Source organism: Trachypithecus francoisi, unplaced genomic scaffold (assembly GCF_009764315.1).
Source record: "Trachypithecus francoisi isolate TF-2019V2 unplaced genomic scaffold, Tfra_2.0 Lachesis_group12, whole genome shotgun sequence".
Taxonomy (NCBI): Eukaryota; Metazoa; Chordata; class Mammalia; order Primates; family Cercopithecidae; genus Trachypithecus; species Trachypithecus francoisi.
In genome coordinates this window covers 66848801-66872427 of record NW_022681457.1, presented here as the reverse complement: position 1 = coordinate 66872427, position 23627 = coordinate 66848801, and the positions used below count along the sequence as shown (strand labels likewise).

The 23627-nt window shown below is 39.7% G+C and overlaps 1 protein-coding gene across 8 annotated transcripts in view; it reads left to right on the top strand.

Annotated features, from left to right (window-relative positions):
- Positions 1-23627, top strand: part of ZNF569 (zinc finger protein 569) — a 71330-nt gene that overhangs the window by 12617 nt on the left and 35086 nt on the right. For 4 of the 8 annotated variants that reach the window (XM_033226015.1, XM_033226012.1, XM_033226011.1 and 1 more), the window contains exons 3-4: positions 3474-3713; positions 15874-15931. In XM_033226015.1, the coding sequence (XP_033081906.1) occupies positions 3685-3713; positions 15874-15931 (87 nt within the window). In that variant the 5' untranslated portion in view covers positions 3474-3684. Of the gene's footprint in view, positions 1-3473; positions 3714-10601; positions 10708-15873; positions 15932-23627 lie in introns of all 8 variants that reach the window. The other 4 variants (XM_033226017.1, XM_033226016.1, XM_033226018.1 and 1 more) reach the window with 2 other exon arrangements.

Below are 23627 nucleotides of genomic sequence, written 5' to 3'. Positions count from 1 at the left end.
GTTGAGTTTGTTGATGAGTCCATTGAAGGCATTCTTTGTTTTTGTTAATATGTTTTTTATTTCTAGCATTTCTTTTGATTCTTTCTTATAGCTTGCATTTCTCTGCTTACAGTACCCATCTCTTTTTCTAACTTTGTCATAGAGTACTCAAAATATTAATCATAGTTATTTTAAATTCATTGCACAAACTTTTACTGCACATCTTTTCTTATATAGGTTGTGCTGGGCAATGAAACATCAAACCATATGACCAGTCCCTGCCATAAGTGGTTCAGTCCTACTTAGACAGATAAATCAGTGGGTGCATTGGCAGAGCGATAAATGCCACAAGATGGTTAAGCTCATGAGATACAGGAGTACAAATAGATCCACATAGAGGGATATCCCAATCAAATGATAAAGTCGTTCTTAATCTGATCTCTTTAAGAACAAGAAGGCATTGGTCAAAGGCAAGAAGGAACTGATGATCAGCAATCAAGAGATAGTTTCTAGGCATGGGAACGTAATATAGAGTAACTTTTAAGGAGCTTTGTATATTTTAAGAAAGCTTGTAATTATGTATGGCTGGAGTTTACTTTCAGGGAGTGAAAGATGAAGCTAATGAGGTATTCAGAAACAAAATTATAAAAGTTGTCATTGAAGTAATTTAAGGTAATACCCATGTAACAAACAAGCACAGGTAGCCCTTGAATCTAAAATAAAATACAGTTTTTAAAAAGGACTCCATAAAGAATATAAAAATATCAGCCTGAGCATGGTGGCTCATGTGTATAAGCCTAGCACTTTGGGAGGCCGAGGCGGGCAGATCATTTGAGCCCAAGTGTTCAAGACCAGCCTGGGCAACATGGCAAAACCCCGTCTTTACCAAAAATATATAAATTAGCCAGGCATGGTGGTGCGTGCCTGTGGTTCCAGCTACTTGGGAGGCTGAGATGGGAGAATCACTTGAACCTCGTAGATCAAGGCTTCAGCGAGCCATGCGCTTCTCCAGCTTGGGCAACAGAGTGAGACCCTGTTTCCAAAAAAAAAAAAAAAAAAAAAAGAACATAAAAATATCTAAGCTTTTCCAGTTTTATTTTGTTGATTCTTAAACATTATACACCAATTCCACACTCTCTTTTCCTTTCCTATTTCCACATACCTCAGTTTCTCTGTTACTATAAGCCGATAAATTTTGGGCAAGGGGAGAAAAAATAAGTTTAAACAGAGGAATGTTACTTAAGATGCATTTTATAAGGATAGAATTGTCGATTAAATCCTGAATTTATTTTAAAATTGGTTTTAAAGGATATTGTTGCGACAACTAGGGAAGTATGAATAGAAATAATATATTTTATTGTACTAATGTTTAATATCTTTGCTGTGATAATGGCACTGTGTCTATGTAGGAGACTTCTTAGTTTTTGGAGGTCATTCTGAAAGAGTTAAGTGTGAAGTCTGTGTATATGTTTTTAGAGAAGGAAAGAGAGGTAGAAAAATGTGGCAATTGCTGAATATAGGTTAAGGGTTTTAGAAGTATTCTTTGTACTGATCTTTCAATGTTTTTGTAGTTTGAGTTTTGTGTTGTTTTTGTAGTTTGAGTTTTGTGTTGTTTTTGTTTTTGTTTGAGACAGTCTCGCTGTGTCGCCCAGGCTGGAGTGCACTGGTGTGATCTAGGCTCACTGCAACCTCCACCTCCCGGGTTCAAGCAATTCTCCTACCTCAGCCTCCCAAGTAACTACAGGATTACAGGCGCCTGCCACCACACCTGACTAATTTTTTGTATTTTTAGTAGAGGTGGGGTTTCACTGTGTTGGCCAGGCCGGTCTTGAACTCCTGACCTTGCGATCCGCCCACCTCGGCCTCCCAAAGTGCTGGGATTACAGGTGTGAGTCACTGTGCCCGGCCTCAAGTTTTTAAAAGCAATAAATTTTGGAGGAAAATTTTTAGAATATATACATACAAGTATGTTTAGAGTGAACTAGAGGAAAGGAAAGTAGGAGGCAGTTGAACTGTTTCATGAAGCTTCAACTCCCTGTCTAAAGAAAAAGTTTTCTTAATGGAGAGCTCTGTGACTTAATGTTTAACTAACATGAATGGGAGCTTCCAAGAGAGAAGTAGAAATTTTAAGAGATAAAATATAAGACACTTAGATGGTCAGTTTAAGGGATAGATCACCCTATTCTTAGGAATTATACATAAGAGAAAGTAGTGAAAATGACAACAAAAAGGTGCAAGAACATTTCCTAGAAGAGAACAATAAATATATGGATTGCAATGACCATATGTCCATGATATATATTGACCAAAAGCTCAGTGCGATTAATGAGAAAAACCCACACCAACTATCAGAAACTAACACGAGAGAAGAAAGGCCAAAAACTTTCTACAGAGGAAAAAAAAGTTGGAATGATCTAGAAGTAGAATGTCAATATACAGCAACACTAGAAGTCACTGGAGCCGCAAAGTGAAGTCACGTTGCTTTTAATTTCTGAGGAAAAATTGTTTTTCTGAGAAGCCTACAGTTAGCCAAATTATTATATGAGTATGAGAGTAGAATAAAAATGTTTTCAAACATGCCAGCCAAATTAAAGAGAGAACAAAGTAAAGAAGCTTTTGAGAAATTAAATTTTTGATTTCTGTAGGTTGCAACTGTCTTTGGCAACCTTAGATCCCAGACAGAGCGGTACCCACAGAGTTTAATGCTGTTCTTCCAGCCATCAGTGGGTGCTAATGTCCAGCCCTTATATCCTTCTTTCATGTGTCATTGGCCCTTTTCCCTTGTGATTTAAACATGTGTTGCAAAGTGGTGTGGTAGGACCTGGAATCTGGGAACACATGGAAATAGTGGAGAGAAGACTAGGAAAGAGTTGGGGGTGGGGGAGAAAATAGTGTTGTTGTCCACCACAGAGCCATATCCCCAGTCTGTGAGTTAGTTCATGCTAACTAGAGAATTTCTGCCTTGAGAATCGCTGCCAGGTGTACAGCTTTCAATGAGTTTTAGGTTTTTGGCAAAATGTGGATTCAAGCAAGCGGCGTGTTAAAATATATATATTATTATGTAGATATGCAAGTTGCTGTAAGCATTTTAACTGTATCAGAGCTCATTTCAGGAGGGAATTATGCATGATAGTCCAGAAACTAAACAAATTGATATGCCTGGAAGTAAGTTCTCTGCAGAGGAAAGAAAAATAACATTTATTATGAATATAACATTTAGTTTGTGAATTTGTTTCTAAACTATTTCCTCAATTAGCTTAAAGTTGAGTTCCTCCAGTATACTGAATTCTGTCTTTTCTGAGTCTTTACTAATTGCTACTGCTTTGCTTGTAATGCTATCCCAACCCCACTCCATCCTAGCTAATTTACTCGACTTTAAACTGTTATCCTAATCCTAACTTTATTTGCAAGGTATTTTTGAGCCCCATGACAAAATAAACTGAAGGACTTCTCAAAAGTTTATTGTAATGAGGGGACTTTGGGTTTCTCCTTAGGGATGTAAACAGCTGGAAGGAGCTTTGCTTCAGTCATTACAACAAGGAAACTACAAACTTCTACCCTACAACAAGGAAATGGACAAACTACAAAATAACTTTTCTAGAACCCATCAGAGAATGGAGGTCACAGGGCAACCAAGTAATCTTAAATCTGGGGAAAGAAAGATGCCAGCTGAGAGAAACAGGACTCAAGCTTTGCTTACCTGGGATGGACTCTGCCAGACACCATATAAGCCAGTAAGAAAATACAGCTGTCAAGCTTTTAAACAAATTTTTAAAGTGTGAATGTCAGCTAATGAAAGTGTAAAACTACTGGGGGATTTGCAAAATTAGAGAGGTGGGGGTTGCAATCTCTTGTAAGCTTTTCCTCTAAGAATCCCAACAGGCACTCATAGGGAAGATGGGGGTGAATCCTGAGAAGCCTTTCCTTGTGGTGCTAGCTGGGGGAGGGCAACAGCAGCCCAAACCCATCTTCCTTATCACTGCATAATGAAGAGCAGCAAAAACAGTTGCCTTAGGAGACTTGTAGAAAGCTACTGCAGTATAGGAAAGGGACCTGAAAAAAAGTGCTATCTCTGAGAGTAGGGGAGGAATGTGCTCTATGCCTAGCACTACAGCTGGCAGAGTGGCAAAAGCACTTGTGAAAGCCACATCCCCAAGACTTAGGGATATGGTGTCTGCCTAAGACTGAGACTTAGTGAGATCATAAGAGAATGCTTTCCCTCCATCTACTCAACCCCCACCAAGATAACAAGAATCAAATAGAAGCAATAGTAGAGTACAGCTAGGAAGCCTGCAAGAGAGACTCTCTCTGAGGAGCAGCACAAATGGAACACCCAAAACTAAGGGAGAAAATTGCATTGAGAAAACAACCATGGGAAATCAACCCTTACTTTAAACACAGATATTATTAGAGGATATTATTGAAGCCTGTGGTACACTCAGTGTAACCATAGCAATGACAAACCTCAAACTCTGTCTAGCTATTGAATAGATCAGCATAACCCCCCACATTAAAAACCTAGCAGAAGGGAAGGCATACTCATGTTTAAGCATAAAAATTTCTTAATCGTCGTATCTACTGTACTACCCAAGACGTACAGCCTTCACCGAAGATTATGAGGCATGTAAAAAGACAAGAAGAAAAAGAAAAAAATATACTTCAAAGAGACAAAGCAATAATCATAACTGACTTAGTTATGACATAGATATTGCAACAACCCAATAGGAATTTAAGATAACTATGACTAATATGAAATGGACCTGATGGGTAATTGCAGTAGAGATGGAAGAAAAGTATTTAAATAAATGATGGCTGAGAATTTTCCAAGTTAGTGACAGCAAACCATATGTCCAAGAAGCTCAGAGATAAACACCAAAACAAAAATTTAAAACACATCTAAACATATTATATTTAAACTGCTGGAAACTAAAAATAAGAGGAAAATCTTGAAGATAACAAGAAAAAAATTGTCTATTGAGGAACAAGAATAAGAATTATGTATGGCAGATCTATTATCAGAGAGCATGCAAGCAAGAAGACAAGGGAGAATCATTTTTAAAGTACAGAAAAAAAAGCTGTCAATCAGGATTTCACACCAAGCAAAAATATCCCTTCAAACTGAAGGGGGGTGGTGGTGACATCATCAAGATGGTGGTGTAGGAAGACTTGGACCCTTTCTCACCTTCCCAAAATACTAATTCAGCAACAATTCACAGACAAATTCTGTTTGTGAGAAATCAGAAACTAATCGTAAAGGCTGTTGTATCCTGGAAGAACATGAAACAAGACTAGGGAAGCTAGTACGAAGATTCAGGATACCCTGTTGCTAGAGATACTGCCCCTGGTACAGAACCATACATTCAGGAAGAGATGCCCTAACTCATCCAGGGGAGAGAAGGAGTTGGTTTGTGCAACCAGTACTCCATCTTTTCTTTGTGAGCTCCCCAGCGAATTGGCTGAAAAATTCACTAGAAAGATTCAACATCAGACTAAATAAAGCAGAAGAAAGGATTAGCAAACTGGAAGACAAGCCATTAGATATAATTCAGTGAGGGGAGTGATAATAAAAAATAATGAAAAAGAGTGAAGAAGGCTTAAGTTGGTTGTAGAATACCATCAAGCTGACTAATATATACATTATGGGAATCTCAGGAGAAAATAGAGAAAAAGGACTGGAAAGCTTGTTTTAAAAATAATGGCTGAAAACTCCCCAAAGCTGGGGAAGGAAATAAACATCCAGATTCAGGAAGCACAAAGGACACAAAATAAAATGAAACAAACCCATACCAGGATGCATTATAGCAAATTGTCAAAAGTCAAAGACAGAATTTTGAAAGCAGCAAGAGAAAAGCAGCTTATCACATACAAGGGAACATCCATAAGACTTTTTTTTTTTTTTTTTGAGGCAGAGTCTCGCTCTGTCGCCTGGACTGGAGTGCAGTGGCCGGATCTCAGCTCACTGCAAGCTCCGCCTCCTGGGTTTACGCCATTCTCCTGCCTCAGCCTCCCTAGTAGCTGGGACTACAGGCGCCCGCCACCTCGCCCGGCTAGTTTTTGTATTTTTAGTAGAGACGGGGTTTCACCGTGTTAGCCAGGATGGTCTCGATCTCCTGACCTCGTGATCCTCCCGTCTTGGCCTCCCAAAGTGCTGGGATTACAGGCTTGAGCCACCGTGCCCGGCCCATAGGACTATTAAGGGATATTTTTCAGCAGAAACTTTGCAGGCCAGAACAGAGTAGAATGATATATTCAAAGAGGTGAAAGATCAAACAGACGAAACAAAACAAACAACAATAGCAAAAAATCCCCGCCAACCACGAATACTATACTTGGCAAAACTATCCTTTAAAAATGATGATGAGAGAAAGACTTTCCCAAACCAAAGCTGAGGAAATTCATCACCACTAGACCTCCCTTATAAAGAATGCCAAAGGAGCCAGGCGCGGTGGCTCAAGCCTGTAATCCCAGCACTTTGGGAGGCCGAGACGGGTGGATCACGAGGTCAGGAGATCGAGACCATCCTGGCTAACCCAGTGAAACCCCGTCTCAACTAAGAAATACAAAAAAACTAGCCGGGCGAGGTGGCGGGCGCCTGTAGTCCCAGCTACTGGGGAGGCTGAGGCAGGAGAATGGCGTTAACCCGGGAGACGGAGCTTGCAGTGAGCCAAGATCCGGCCACCGCACTCCAGCCTGGGCGACAGAGCGAGACTCCGTCTCAAAAAAAAAAAAAAGAATGCCAAAGGGAGTTTTCAAATAGAAATGAAAAAACACCAAACAGCAAAAAGATAGTATGGAAAAGTTTGAAGCTCATTGATAAAGGTAAATATATGTAAATACAGAATACTGCATTACCATAATTGTGGTGGGTAAATAACTTTTAATTCTACTATAAAAGTTAAAAGGGCCGGGTGCGGTGGCTCAAACCTGTAATCCCAGCACTTTGGGAGGCCGAAACGGGCGGATCACGAGGGCAGGAGATCGAGACCATCCTGGCTAACACAGTGAAACCCCGTCTCTACTAAAAAATACAAAAAAACTAGCCGGGTGAGGTGGCGGGTGCCTGTAGTCCCAGCTACTCGGGAGGCTGAGACAGGAGAATGGCGTAAACCCGGGAGGTGGAGCTTGCAGTGAGCTGAGATCCAGCCACTGCACTCCAGCCTGGGCAACAGAGCGAGACTCCGTCTCAACAACAACAACAACAAAAAAGAGACGAAAGTATTAAAAATAGATATGAAATATGTTAAAAGATACACTGTGAATAGATGTGAATTGTGACAATTATAACAAAATTTGGGCAGAAGAATTTAAAATGCAGAGTTTTTGTATGTGATTGAAGTTAAGTTTGTTATCAGCTTTAAAAAGACTATTATATCTATATTTTATGTAAGCTTCACACTAACCACATATGCCAGAAAGTACCCATAGAGGCTACACAAAAGAGAAAGAAGTCAAAGCATATCAATACAAAAAACTAACAAAACACAAAGGGAGACTGCAACAGTGGAAAAGATGAAGGAAGAAGTCTAACATAAAGCAACTAACAAAATAGCAATAGTAAGTTCTTCCCTAGCAATAATTATAGGAAATGCACATTAAACTCCCCAATCAAGAAACATAGAGTCGCTGAATGGATATATAAACAAGACCCAACTATATGCTGTCTACAAGAAGCTCACTTCAGATCTTAAGGGTACACATAGGCTGAAGGCGCGGGATGGAAAAAGATCATCCATGCAAATGGTAACCAAAAGAGAGCACAGTAGCTATATGTATATCAGATAAAATAGGATTTAAGTAAAAAACTGTCACAAGAGACAAGGAAGCACATTTTATAATGATAATAGGGTCAACCTACTGGGAAGATAGAATGATTATAAATATATATGCACCCAACACCAGGACATCTAATATGTAAAAGAAACATTGGCAAAATTGAAGGGAGAAATATACAGCAATACAGTAATAGGAGACTTTTATACCCCACTTTTTGTCCATTAATAATGGACAGAACTTCCTGACAGATCAGTAAGGAAACATTTGACTTGAGTAACACTGTAGACCTGATGGATCTAATAGACATATACAGAACTTTTTTTTTTTTTTTTTTAAGATGGGTCTTGCTCTGTCAGCCAGGCTGGAGTGCAGTGGCATTGATCTCGGGTCACTGCAACCTCTGCCTCCTGGTTTCAAGTGATTCTCCTGCCTCAGCCTCCCGAGTAGCTGAGATTACAGGCATCCACCACCACGCCTGGCTAATTTTTGTATTTTTAGTAGAGACAGGGTTTCAACATGTTATCCAGGCTGGTCTCGAACTCCTGACCTCAGGTGATCTGCCTGCCTCGGCCTCCCAAAGTGCTGGGATTACAGGCATGAGCCACCGTGCCTGGCCATATACAGAACTTTCTACCCAACAGCTGTAGAATATATATTATTTTTCACTACACATGGAGGTTTCTCCATAATGCATCACATATTAGATCACGAAACAAATGTTAAAATTTTTTAAAATCAGCCGGGCGCGGTGGCTCAAGCCTGTAATCCCAGCACTTTGGGAGGCCGAGACAGGCGGATCACGAGGTCAGGAGATCGAGACCATCCTGGCTAACACAGTGAAACCCCGTCTCTACTAAAAAATACAAAAAACTAGCCGGGCGACGTGGCGGGCGCCTGTAGTCCCAGCTACTCGGGAGGCTGAGGCAGGAGAATGGCGTAAACGCAGGAGGCGGAGCTTGCAGTGAGCTGAGATCCGGCCACTGCACTCCAGCCTGGGAGGCAGAGCGAGACTCTGTCTCAAAAAAAAAAAAAAAAATTTTTTTTAAAATCTCTAAGCCATACTAAGTATCTTTTCTGACCCCAGTAGAATGAAACCAGAAATAAATATAAGAAGGAAAACCAAGAAATCCACAAATATATTGAAATGAACAGAATCTTGAATAACCATTGGGTCAAAGGAGAAATAAAAAATGAAATTAGAAAATATCTTGAGGCAAAAACACAACATACCAAAACTTGTAATTTGCAGCAAAAGCAGTACTGAGAGGTAAATTCATATGGATAAGCTCTTACATTGATAAAAGAAGAAAGATCTCAAATAAACAACTAACTTTACATCTCAAGGAACTAGAATCAGAAGAGCAAACTAAGCCCAAAGTTAGCAGAAGGAAGGAAATAAAGGAAATGAAAGCATAAATAAATTAAATAGAAAAGTGATAGAAACTAACAGCTGGTATTTTGGGCTGGGCACGGTGGCTCACGCCTGTAATCCCAGCACTTTGGGAGGCTAAGGCAGGTGGATCACGAGATCAGGAGATTGAGACCATCCTGGCTAACACGGTGAAACCCAGTCTCTACTAAAAAAAATTTTTTTTTTTTTTTTTGAGACGGAGTCTCGCTCCATCGCCCAGGCTGGAGTGCAGTGGCCGGATCTCAGCTCATGGCAAGCTCCGCCTCCAGGGTTTACGCCATTCTCCTGCCTCAGCCTCCCAAGTAGCTGGGACTACAGGCGCCCGCCACCTCGCCCGGCTAGTTTTTTGTATTTTTTTTTTTTTTTTTTTTTTTTTTTTTTTTTTGAGGCGGAGTCTCGCTCTGTCGCCCGGACTGGAGTGCAGTGGCCGGATCTCAGCTCACTGCAAGCTCCGCCTCCCGGGTTTATGCCATTCTCCTGCCTCAGCCTCCCGAGTAGCTGGGACTACAGGCGCCCGCCACCTCGCCCGGCTAGTTTTTGTATTTTTAGTAGAGACGGGGTTTCACCGTGTTAGCCAGGATGGTCTCGATCTCCTGACCTCGTGATCCGCCCGTCTCGGCCTCCCAAAGTGCTGGGATTACAGGCTTGAGCCACCGCGCCCGGCCTTAGTTTTTTGTATTTTTTAGTAGAGACAGGGTTTCACCGTGTTAGCCAGGATGGTCTCGATCTCCTGACCTCGTGATCCGCCATCTCGGCCTCCCAAAGTGCTGGGATTACAGGCTTGAGCCACCGCGCCCGGCCTACTAAAAATATTTTTAAAAAATTAGGCATGGTGGCGGGCGCTTGTAGTCCCAGCTACTTGGAAGGCTGGGGCAGGAGAATGGTGTGAACCCGGGAGGCAGAGCTTGCAGTGAGCCAAGATGGTGCCACTGCACTCCAGCCTGGGCGACAGAGCAAGACTCTGACTCAAAAAAAAAAAAAAAGAAAAGAAACTAACAGTTGGTATTTTGAAAAGATAAATTGACAAACCCTTACCTAAACTATGAAAAAAATAGAGAAGACTCAAATAAATAGCATCAGAATTGAAAGAAGAGACAATACAACTGATGCCACAGAAATAAAAAGGATCTTAAGAAAAAACTGTGTACAGCTGATGCCACAGAAGTAAAAAGGATCTTAAGAAAAAACTGAACAATTATATGTCAACAAACTGGATAACCTATAATAAATAAATAAGTTCCTAGAAACACACAAACTACCAAGATTAGATCACGAAGAAATATTATAAGAAGTCTGAACAGACCTATAACTAGTGTGGAAACTGAATCAGGAATGAAAAACCTCCTAACGGAAGAGGCCTGGACCATACAGCTTCACTGGTGAATTCAACCAAACAGTTAAAGATGAATTAATAGAAATCCTTCTCAAAATCTTTCAGAATATTGAAGAGGAGGAACCAGTTCCATACTCATCTTATGAGGCCAGCATTATCCTGATACCAAAGCAAGACAGAGACACAGGAAAACTGTAGGGCAATATTCCTGGTGAGTACAGATGCAAAAGTCCCCAACAAAATACTAGAAAACCACATCCAACAGTATATTAAAAGGACATACACAATGACTAAGTGGGAGATAAAATGGAATAATAACAAATGTGCAATTAAACGAAACCAAAGGAGAAAAGTGGGGGAAGGAGAGCGAAAAAGAACAAAGGAGCAAATAGAAAACAGCTAAGAAGATGATACATCTTAATCCAGCTGTATCAGTAATCAATTTTAATATCATTCTGAATGCACCAGTTACAGATAGAGCTTATCACATTGAATAAAAGAGCAAGAGCAAGATTCATCTAAATGCTGTTTTACAAGACACCCATTTTAACTACCAGACTACAAGGTGGAGTAGCCTAAGATACCCATTTTAAATATAAAGATAAATAAGTGTATTAAAAGCAAATGACATAGGAAAAACTACCACAAAATACTAACCAAAAAAAAAAAAAAAACCAGGAAGCAACTTTAATATTAGAATATTAGACAAAGTTTAAAACAAGGGATTTAATCAGGGATGAAGAAACATAATGCTCTAGGGGTTAGTAAGAAGACACAACAATCATAAATGTGTATGCAACTAACAACACAGCTTCAAGATACACGAGGCAAAAACTGACAGAACTGAAAGGAAAAATAGACACATGCACAATTATGGTTGGGGACTTAAAACTCCTCTTTCAGGAATCAATAGAACATGAAAGCAGAATATCAGAAACGTTACAGAGGACTCCAAAACAACATTATCAACCAACATTCAAGTATTGAGTGTCAGGTTTTTCAGTGTTCAAATGTCAATGACATGTATAGAACACTCTAAACAACAGGAGAATACCTGTCTTCCTCAAGTGCACATAGATGTTCACCAACATAGATCATATTTGGGGCCATAATAGAAATCTCAAGAATTTTAAAGACATAAAAGTCATTCAAAGTCTATTCTCAGAACATAGAATAAAACTAGAAGAATAAAAAGGTATCTGGAAAATCTCCAGATATTTCAAAATTAAACACATTTCTAAATAGTCCATGAGTCAAAGAAGAAACATTATAGAAAATTTAAAAAGAATTTGAAAGAAAATGGAAATACAGCACACCAAAATATGTGGGAAGCAGCTAAATTAGTGCTTAGAGGGAAGTTTGTTGCATTAAATTATATAAATAATTAGAAAAATCATTACTACACTTCTGCCTTAACAAACTAGAGGGAAAAAAAGCAAACTAAACTCAAAATAAACAAAAGGAAGGGGATATTAAAGATTACAGCATAATTCAATACAATTTGAAACCAAAAATAATGGAGAAAAATCTGTGAACTAAAAGCTCGTTCTTTGAAAAGCTCAATAAAAGTTGAAAAAAAGAAACAAATTGCTAATATCAGGAATGAAAGATAGGGTGTCACACTCACCCCCACAGATTTGAAAAGGATAATAAAAGAATACTGCAAACAACTCCATAGCTGTGAGTTTGACAACTTGGATGAATGAGCAAATTTTTTGAAAGACATAAACTACCAAAATTCAGACAAGAAATAACCTGAATAGTTATATATCTATTCATGAAATTGAATTTGTGATTTAAAAACTTCCAAAATGGAAACCACACCCAAATAATTTCCCAGGTGAAATACTAAACATCTACGGAAGAAATTCTAATGATTCTATACAAACTTTTCCAGAATGCAGAAGAGGAGGAACACTTTTCAACTCTTTATGAGGCCAGCTTTGCCCAGATACCAAAGCCAAAGATATTACAAGAAAACTACAGACTAATATTCCTCATGGAGTTAGAAACAAAAATCCTCAACAGTATATGGCTGAATTGAATCTAGCAGTATGAAAAAAGTATATCACAATAGGGTTCACATTGGGAATATGAGATGAATTTCCAGTTCATCCTTTGAAAATCAATTACTGTAGTTGACTGTAATAAGAGAATAAACATATGACTGTTATCTCAGTAGATGCAGAAAAGCACTTGACAAAAGTCAACATTCATTCATGTTAACAACAAAAAACAAAGCAACTTCTCAGCAAACTAGGAATTGAAGGGAACAACCTTTACTAAAGAGCATCTTCAAAAAACCTAGAACTACATTACAGTTAATGGTGAGATACTGAATGCTTTATCTCTAAGACTGGGAACAATGCAAGGATGTCCTCTCTTACTACTATTATAATAGTCACTATTGTACTGGAAGTTCTAGCCAGTGCAATAAGGGAAGAGAAGAACATAAAAGACATAAAGATTGAAAAGGAAGGAATATAACTGTTTCTATTTGCAGACAGCATAATTAAGTAGAAAATGCCAAAGAATCTACAATAAACCTCTTATGTAGTACAGTTAAATTAATGTGTCATATCCTACATTCTATTTTAGATTCCACCTCCCAGTATTCACATCCTGGTTGAATTCTATTTGTATACAGTAAAATTCACTCTGTTTTTATGCCAATATTTTGTTCCTTTTTATATATAGGCTGGTTCCATGTTTTTGCAATTGCGAATCATGCTGCTATAAACATGCATGTGCAAGTATCTTTTTCCTATAATGACTTCTTTTCCTCTAGGTAAATACCAGGAGTAGGACTGCTGGATCAAATGGTAGATACACTTTTAGTTCTTTAAGGAATCTCCACACTGTTTTCCATAGTGGTTGTACTAGTTTACATTCCTACCAATAGTATAAAAGTGTTCCCTTTTCACCACATCCATGCCAACATTTATTATTTTTTGATTTTTTGATTATGGCCATTCTTCCAGGAGTAAAATATCATATGGTGGTTATGGTTTGCATTTCCCTGATAATTAGTGATGTTGAGTATTTTTTCATATGTTCGTTGGCCATTCGTATATCTTCTTTTGAGAATTGTCTATTCATGTCCTAGCCCACTTTTTGATGGGATTGTTTTTTTCTTGCTGATTTGAGTTCCTTGTAGATTCTGAGTATTAGTCCTTTGTTGGATGTATGGACTGCAAAGATTTTCTCCCATTCTGTGGGTTACTTTGCTGATTATTTTGCTGTGCAGACGCTTTTTAGTTTAATTAAGTCCCATCTGTTTATCTTTGTTTTTGTTGTGTTTGCTTTTGGGTTCTTGGTCATCAAGTCTTTGCCTAAGCCAATGTCTATGAGGGTTTTTTGAATGTTATCTTCTAGAAATTTTTTGGTTTCAGGTCTTAAAGTCTTTGATCCATCTTGAGTTGACTTTTGTATAAGGTGAGAGATGAGGATCCAGAGGATCCAGTTTCATTCTTCCTTTTTTTTTTTTTTTTGAGATGGAGTCTCTCTCTGTCGCCCAGGCTGGAGTGCAGTGGCGTGATCTTGGCTCACTGCAACCTCTGCCTCTCAGGTCCATGCCATTCTTCTGCCTCAGCCTCCCAACTACCTGGGACTACAGGTGCCCATCACCACGCCTGGCTAATTTTTTTGTATTTTTAGTAGAGATGGGGTTTTACCTTGTTAGCCAGGATGGTCTCTATCTCCTGACCTTGTGATCCGCCCGCCTCGGCCTCCCAAAGTACTGGGATTGTAGGAGTGAGCAACCGTGTCCGGCCCCAGTTTCATTCTTCTACATATGGCTTGCCAATTATCCTGAAACCATTTGTTAAATAGAGTTTCCTTTTCTCACTTTATGTTTTTGTTTGTTTTGTCGAAGATATGTTGACTGTAAGTATTTGGCTTTATTTCTGGGTTTTCTATTCGGTTCCATTCGTCTGTATGCCTGTTTTTATACCACTACCATGCTGTTTTGGTGACTATGGTTTTACGATGTAGTTCGAAGTAAAATAATGCAATGCCTCCAGATTTGTTATTTTTGCTTAGTCTTGCTTTGGCTGTGGGCTCTTTTTTGGTTCCATATGAATTTTAGGATTGTTTTTTCTAGTTCTGTGTAGATTGATGGTGGTATCTTGATGGGAATTGCGTCAAATTTGTAGATTGCTTTTGGCAGTATGGACATTTTCACAATATTGATTCTACCCATCCATGAGCACAGGATGTGTTTCCATTTGTTTGTGTTATCTATGATTTCTTTGAGCAGTGTTTTGTAGTTTTCCTTATAGAGGTCTTTTTCCTCCTTGGTTAAGTACATTCCTAAGTATTTTATTTTTTTGGCAGCTATTGTAAAAGGGGTTGAGTTCTTTTTTTTTTTTTGAGATGGAGTCTTGCTCTGTTGCCCGGGGTAGAGTGCAGTGGCCGGATCTCAGCTCACTGCAAGCTCCGTTTCCCGGGTTTACGCCATTCTCCTGCCTCAGCCTCCGGAGTAGCTGGGACTACAGGGTCCTGCCACCTCGCCCGGCTAGTTTTTTTGTATTTTTAGTAGAGACAGGGTTTCACCGTGTTAGCCAGGATGGTCTTGATCTCCTGACCTCGTGATCCACCCGTCTCGGCCTCCCAAAGTGCTGGGATTACAGGCTTGAGCCACCGCGCCCAGCTGGGGTTGAGTTCTTAATTTGATTCTCAGCTTGGCTGCTGTTGGCATATAGCAGGGCTACTGATTTGTGTACATTAATTTTGTGTCCTGAAACTGCTGAATTCAATTGCCAGTTCTAGGAGCTTTGGGGATGAATCTTTAGGGTTTTCTAGGTATACAATCATGTCAGCAGCAGCAACAGTGTGGCTTCCTGTTTACCAATTTGGATGCCCTTTATTTCTTTCTCTTGTCTGATTGCTGTGGCTAGGGAAAAGTACAGATTTAACTCTCTTACCGTCAGTACCTCTGATACCCAGTACTCACACATACAAACATTTTATTTGTTCCTCAAGATATAATTATATCACCTTTTAAATTCTTTTAAATTGCTACTTCATTCTTTCTTAATTGCTAATTATTACTGTCTTAAATGTCTCAATACATTAAAATACTTTAGGTGTTTTGTCAGTTTCATAATTTTCCTGGATATGTGCCTTTATAATGCTACATGTATTCTCCGATACAGAGCTCCCACATATGCACCCCTGTTTCTATCTACTCTGTGCCCAAGCTCTGCATGATTATTCCAATCATCCTCACACCTATTAAGAAACTTTGTGAATATTCTTGGCATTTCTGATAGCTTTAATTATCATTCCACTACAGGGTGACCTTTAATCCACTCTGTGTGTATATATTTCTGAAACTACACAGGCCTATTTTAATGAGTTTTATTCTCTTCCCCAGCTGGACTTCTGCAGGCCCTATCCCTTCCCAGAAAGAAGAAGAAATGACTGAGTCCCAGGTAAATATTAAATAGTGTATCTGTTTCTTGCCTTACTCTCCAATGCAATTTAAGGGGATTACAGTAATTCATACAGTAAATTATAAAGGCCTATATACATAAAATATATTTTCAGGGGAAATAGAGTTGAACAATTAAAACTAGGGAAGAGTTAAAATGTGGGTATTTTATGAAATTCAGAGAGATTAAAGTTGGGCATCAAATTTAAATTTCCTTTTCATAGGTAAAGAAAACCAGAGCAAAAATTTGTTACATAATTTTCATTGTATGTAACAATAAAAAATCAACATTTTCTAACAGAAATAAGCTTTTCATTGATACCTAGAGGTCAATGAAAACATTTTAGTGTTACTTCTTGTAGCTGATAAACCCAGCTCTTTTGATGTTCTCTTTTGATCAAGGACAAAATAAAGTGTAACTACCAAAATAGCCCAGCATTAGAAAGAATGCAAATGAACATTAACAGAAAAAGGAATAAATTACAGTATTTCACACAGTGAAATACTACTTAACAATAACAAAGAACAGATGACTGCCACACACAACAACCAACATGGATAGATTACACAAACATAGAATGAAAGAAGGCAGAAACAAAAAAGTATATATCGTAGGGTTCCTCATATGAAGTTGAAAACGGGCAAAACTAATCTATTGTGATGGAAGTCAGAATACTGGTTACCTCTGAGAGGGTATTTACTGTGAAACAGCATGAAGAAATCTGGAGGGCTGAAAATGTTCTATGTTTTGACTTGTAGGTACCCATGTCTACAAATGTATACAAATTTATCAGATTATATGATTAAGACTAGTCCATTTTACCACATTACTCTATGCATGTCATATATAAATTTATTTATTTACTTATATTTATTTACTTTTTGAGATGGAGTCTTGCTCTGTTGCCCAAGCTGGAGTGCAGTGGCACGATCTCAGCTCACTGCAGCCTCCGCCTCCCGGGTTCAAGTGATTCTCTTGCCTCAGCCTTTGTTGTAGCTGGGATTATAGGCACCCACCAGCACTCCTGGCTAATATTTGTGGGGTTTTTTTTTTGTATTTTTAGTACAGATAGGGTTTCACCATGTTGGCCAGGCTGGTCTCAAACTCTTGACCTCAAGTGATCCACGTGCCTTGGCCTCCCAAGTGCTGGGATTATAGGTGTGAGCCACTGTGCCTGGCCCATAAATTTAAAGAGAGAAAACTAGACTATCTTGAGAAAGAGGTGGGATGTGTGTCTTTCAAATGACCCTATGTAACTATCTTTTTCAGTGGGCATTTGCTGCTGATTGAGACACACTGTAATCATTTCTGGTGAATTCTTAAAATTTTAACCACTAGAATGTGAGCAGAGAGTGTGTTTTACTTTGTTTACTGCTGTATCTCCAGTACCTAGAACACCACCTAGTACACTTGATATTCTGTGAATACTTGTGATTTCCTTTCAGATTTATCCTACCCTCTCAGATACTGAACATATTTTACTTTTTACCCTCAGCTCAAAGCTTTGATCTTCTGAGATATACCTTTCTTTTACAGTGTTGTTGTTGTTGTTGTTGTTGTTTTGAGTCTCACTTTGTTGCCCAGGGTAGAGTGCGGTGATGCCATCTCGGCTCACTGCAACCTCTGCCTCCCAGGTTGAAGCAATTCTCCTGCCTCAGCCTCCCGAGTAGGTGGGATTACAGGCGTGCACCACCATACCCGGCTAATTTTATATTTTTAGTAGAGACGGGGTTTCACCATGTTGGCCAGGCTGGTCTCCAACTCCTGACCTCAGGTGATCCGCCTTCCTCGCAAAGGCTGGGATTACAGGCGTGAGCCTCCGCGCCTGGCCGACCATGAATTTTTATCTACCAGTTTCTGTATATCTCTGGTTTCTTCCTCAGGCACACTCAGTTAATTTTCAAAATGAACACACCTGTGTAACACAGCGCACACACTCAACGAAGAAATACAGAATTACCCTAGCACTCTAGGATACCTTTTCTATATCTACCTAGTCATCACCCCCACCCCAGGAGTGTTCAGCGTTTATCACCATAAATTGTTTCTCCCTGTCTTTTAACTTTATATATTCTGTGCATTCTGTATCTGGCTTCTTTTGCTTAATATTATGTTTGTGAGATTCATCCATGTTAAATTGTTGCATCTAGTTGTAGTTCAGTTAATCTCATTGCTGAATATTATTATATTCTCTGATCAATATTTCCATGGATCTTATAATCCATGTCACTTCATTTCTTACCTGGAACTACTCTGGCAACTGCCTACTAATCTCCCTGTATCCACTCCTGACCATCTATAGTCCATTCTCCATAGAACAACCAAAGTGATAATTTAAACCTCAGGTTTTATTATGACTTATCTGCTTAATACCATCTAGTGGCTTTCCTTTACATGTGGAATAATGTCCCTTACAAAGCCCTTCTTGGTATGCCTTCTGTCCATGTCTTCACTATTATCTTGTGCTACATTCTCCCCCATTCACTGTGTTTCAGCCTCACTAACCTTTCCCTGCTTTGAACAGACCAAGTTTATCCTGCCTCAGGAACTCTGAACATGCTTTTAAATGTTCCTACCCTAGATATTTATATGACTGGTTCTTTCTCATTCAGGTTTCTGCTGAAATGTCATCCTCCTCAAGGTCGTCTTTGGTTACTAAATTCAAAGTAGAGTATCTGATTCATTCTATAACCCATTACCTTTATTGCATTTCTTATCAATATCACATTTTATCTCACTTATTCACTTGCTTATGTTTTCATTTCCGTGTCCCCTAAGTAGAAGCCCCAAGAGGCCCAGAATGTTTCTAAACTCGCTCTGCTATCCCCTGTGAGTTCTGATTGATAAAATGAAAAAACTAATTTTAATGCAGTCTGATTCAAAACTTAGTTCAATCAGCAAATCGTTCTCTTGGCAATTATTTAGTCATTCAGATTCTCTTCTGTATCCCTGTTCTGTTAAGGTGGTGTTTGAGATAACAGGGAAGATCTTCATAGCTTGGGTATGTGCTAGATGATTTAGCTAGCTCCTTTTTTTATGTGCTAGATGATTTAGCTAGCTCCTTTTTCTGTACATTCAGTGGCTGATGAATTTATTTCATGTGTATTTCATGTGTATTTCACAGCTCAATGATGGTCCAAGGACCTCTCCTTATCAACTGGCCTCCTTTGGTTCTTGCTATCTCTGTAGATCTCTCTGAATCTCTGTCATACTCTCGATGCTTCCTGAGTCTCCTAAACCCCACCACATGCATGTAGGATCATTTTGTCTTTTTTTTTTGAAACAGGGTCTTACTCTGTCACCCAGGCTGGAGTGCAGTGGCGCAATCTCAGCTCACTGCAACCTCTGCCTGCTGGGCTCAAGCAGTCCTCCTGCCTTCAGCTACCCAAGTAGCTGGGAGTACAGGCACGTGCCCCCATGCCTGGTTAATTTGAAAAAACAAAATTTGTAGAGACAAGGTCCCACTATGTTGCCCAGGCTGATCTCGAACTCCTGGGCTCAAACAATCTTCCTGCCTCTTGGCCTCCCAAAGTGTTGGGATTACAGGCATGAGCCACTATGCCCAACCTCATCTTGTCTTCTGAAATGACCCTATTTCATCCTACTCAGGGTCTGTGCTATATGGGAACTGAAAGCTACTTAGAAGTTATTCTCTCAGTTTGATATGACACTCTTCCCACTTAACTCACTGCCTCTCTCCCATTTCACACTCATGCTTCGGAGTGTGGGGAGTTCTAGGCACATATTTAACTTCTTACCTCCCTACCTTCAAAGCCTTTTTTCCTTCTATTCCAGGCCTGTAAGAGGAAGGAGAGGATTTTCCCCTTTCATCTTCTCCTCTGTCTTTCCTTTTTCAATAAAGTTAAAAGGAGAAAAGGTAGGAGGCATAAGGAAACATACATTAATACGTACTTCAAAACTAGTATACTGGTTAAACATGTTTGGAGCTGGTGAGTGCTGAGTTGAGGCCAAGGTAGTATAAAATAAGGCCATGGAAGGTGTTGAGATATTCTTGGTGATAAAGCGCATTGATAAAGAAGAAAATTAGCCCATAGAGAAGAATATCACATTTATTTGTTCTTTCGTTGCCATTAAGTCTTCATCTGCAAGTAAAAGGTTCACTTCTCCAGCAATGCAGGGCAGAGTACCTAAGAAAATTAAACTAGTTCAGCTGATACTTACGGAGCATACTGTGTGCTCTGCATTCTGCTTAGTGCTTTATTGGAGCTCTTCATTTTTTCATGTGGATTTTAATTGTTTTTTGCTACTTCCTTTCAGTCTGAATAACTTCCTTCCAGGTTTCTTATGAGGCCGGTCTGCTAGCATTGAATTCTTTGTTTTTATTTATTTCACCTTATTTTTTTTTACCTGAAATTCACATACATATTTAAAATTATTCTACAATTCAGTGGCCTTTAGTACATTCACAGTGTTGTACAGCCACCACCTCTATCTGGTTCTGTAACATTTTTATCACCTCAAAATAAAACCCCATGCCCATTAAGCATCTGTTCCCCTATCCCTCTCTTCCTCCTAGCCCCTGGAAAACACCAATCTGTATTCTGTCTCTGTGGATTTAACATATTCTGGCTATATTATCTATTCTGAATATTTCATATATATATATACAATAATAAAATATGTGACCTTTTGTGTCTGGCTTCTTTCACCTAACATAATCACCTTCATGTTTGAAAGATAAGTTTCTGGGCTGGGCACGATGGCTCAAGCCTGTAATCCCAGCACTTTGGGAGGCCAAGACGGGCGGATCACGAGGTCAGGAGATCGAGACCATCCTGGCTAATACGGTGAGACCCCCATCTCTACTAAAAAATATAAAAAACTAGCCGGGCGAGGTGGCGGGCGCCTGTAGTCCCAGCTACTCGGGAGGCTGAGGCGGGAGAATGGCATAAACCCGGGAGGCGGAGGTTGCAGTGAGCTGAGATCCAGCCACTGCACTCGAGCCTGGGCGACAGAGCCAGACTCCATCTCAAAAAAAAAAAAAAAAAAAAAAAAGAAAGATAAGTTTCCGGCCAGGCGTGGTGGCTGACACCTATAATCCCAGCACTTTGGGAGGCCGAGGCAGGTGGATCACGAGGTCAGGAGATCCAGACCATCCTGGCTAACACGGTGAAACCCCGTCTCTACTAAAAATACAAAAAATTAGCTGGGCGTGGTGGTGGGTGCCTGTAGTCCCAGCTACTTGGGAGGCTGAGGCAGGAGAATGGCGTGAACCTGGGAGGCGGAGCTTGCAGTCAGCCGAGACTGTGCCACTGCATTCCAGCCTGGGCAGCACAGCAAGACTTCATCTCAAAAAAATAAAAAGAAAAAAGAAAGATAAGTCTCCTAAATATAGGATTCTTTGTTGATACTTTTTTTTTTTTTAATTTTTAGTTTTTGTAGAAACATAGTAGGTGTATACTGTATGAAGTATACATTTATGAGGTACATGAGATGTTTTGTTTTGTTTTGTTTTGAGATGGATTGTCGCTCTGCCACCCAGGCTGGAGTGCAGTGGTGCGATCTCGGCTCACTGCAAGCTCTGCCTCCTGGGCTCAGGCCATTCTCCTGCCTTAGCCTCCGGAGTAGCTGGGACTACAGGTGCCCGCCACTACCGTCAGCTAATTTTTTTGTTGTTGTTTTTTGTTTTTTTTTTAGTAGAGACAGGGTTTCACCGTGTTAGCCAGGATGGTCTCAATCTCCTGACCTTGTGATCCGCCTACCTCGGCCTCCCAGAGTGCTGGCATTACAGGCGTGAGCCACCGCACCTGGCGAGATATTTTGATACAGGCATACAACGAGTAATCAGGGTAAATAGGGTATCTATCCAAGCATTTATCCTTTGTGTTACAATTTACTCTTTTGGTTATTTTTAAATGTACAAATAAATTACTGTTGACTATAGTTGTCTTGTTGCACTATCAAATGTTAGATCTTATTCATTCTAACTGTGTTTGTACCTATTAACCATCCCCATTTCCCCCACCTACTATCCTTCCTAACTGCTGGTAACCATCATTCTGTACTCTATTTCCCTGAGTTCAGTTGTTTTAATTTTTAGCTCTCATAAATAAGTAAGAATATGTCAGGTTTGTCGTTCTGTGCCTGGCTTATTTCACTTAACATAATGATCTCCAGTTGCATCCATATTGTTGCAAATGACAGGATCTTGTTGTTTTTTATGGCTGAATAGTACTCCAAGGTGTGTATGTATCACATTTTCTTTATCCATCCGTTTCTTGATGAGCACTTAGCTTGATTCCAAATCTTGGCTATTGTGAATAAACAAGGAAGCATTAAATAAGGGAGTGCAGATATCTCTTTAATACACTGATTTCCTTTCTTTTGGGTATATACTTAGCAGTGGGATTGCTGGATTATATGATAGTTGTATTTTACTTTTTTGATGAACCTCCAAGCGGTTATCCATCTGGTTGTACTAATTTACATTCCCACCAACAATATATGAGAGTTCCCTTTTCTCCACATCCTGGCCAGCATTTATTATTACCTGTCTTTTGGATAAAAGCCATTTTAAGGCCAGGCACGGTGGCTAATGCCTGTAATCCCAGCACTTTGGGAGGCCAAGGCAGGTGGATCATCTGAGGTCAGGAGTTCAAGACCAGCATGGTCAACATGGTGAAACCCCGTCTCTATTAAGAATACAAAAATGAGCCAGGCATGGTGGTGCACACCTGTAATCCCAGCTACTCAGGAGGCTGAGGCAAGAGAATCACTTGAACCCAGGAGGCAGAGGTTTCAGTGAGCCAAGATCGCGCCACTGCACTCCAGCTTGGGCAACAAGAGTGAAACTCTATTACAAACAAACAAAAAAAAACCATTTTAATTGGGATGAGATGATATCTCACTGTAGTTTTAATTTGCATTTATCTGATGATCAGTGATGTTGAACACCTTTTCATATGCCTGTTTGCCATTTGTATGTCCTTTGAGAAATGTCTTCAGATCTTTTCCCCCTTTTTAAATCATGTTATTAGATTTTTTCATATAGTTGTTTGAGCTCCTTATATTATCTAGTTATTAATCCCCTGCCTGATGGATAGTTTACATATATTTTCTCCCATTTTGTGGGTTGCCTCTTCACTTTGCTAATTGTTTCCCTTGATGTGCAGAAGCTTTTTAACTTGGTATGATCCCATTTGTCCATTTTCCCGTTGGCTACCTATGCTTATGGGGTATTACTCAAGGAACCTTTGTCCAGTCCATTATCCTGAGTTTCCTCACTGTTTTAGTCGTTTCATAGTTTGAGGTCTTATATTTAAGTCTTTAATCCATTTTGATTTTATTTTTGTGTATGGCAAGACATAAGGGGTCTAGTTTCATTCTTCTGCATATGGATATCCAGTTATTGAAGATACTGTTCTTTCCCCAGTGTATTTCTTGGCACCATTGTTGAAAATGAGTTCATTTGAGATGTATGGATTTGCTTCTGGGTTCTCTATTCTGTTCCATTGGTCTGTGTGTCTGCTTGTTGTTATTCTTTGTTGCTGCTGCTTCTGACAGGATCTTGCTCTCTTGCTGTCTTGTTCAGGCTGGAGTGCAGAGGTGTGAACATGGCTTGCTGCAGTCTTGACCTCCCCGGCTTAGGTAATCCTCTTGCCTCAGCTTCCCAAGTACCACAGGTGCACACCACCATGCCTAATTTTTTATTTTTTTGTAGAGACAAGGTCTCACT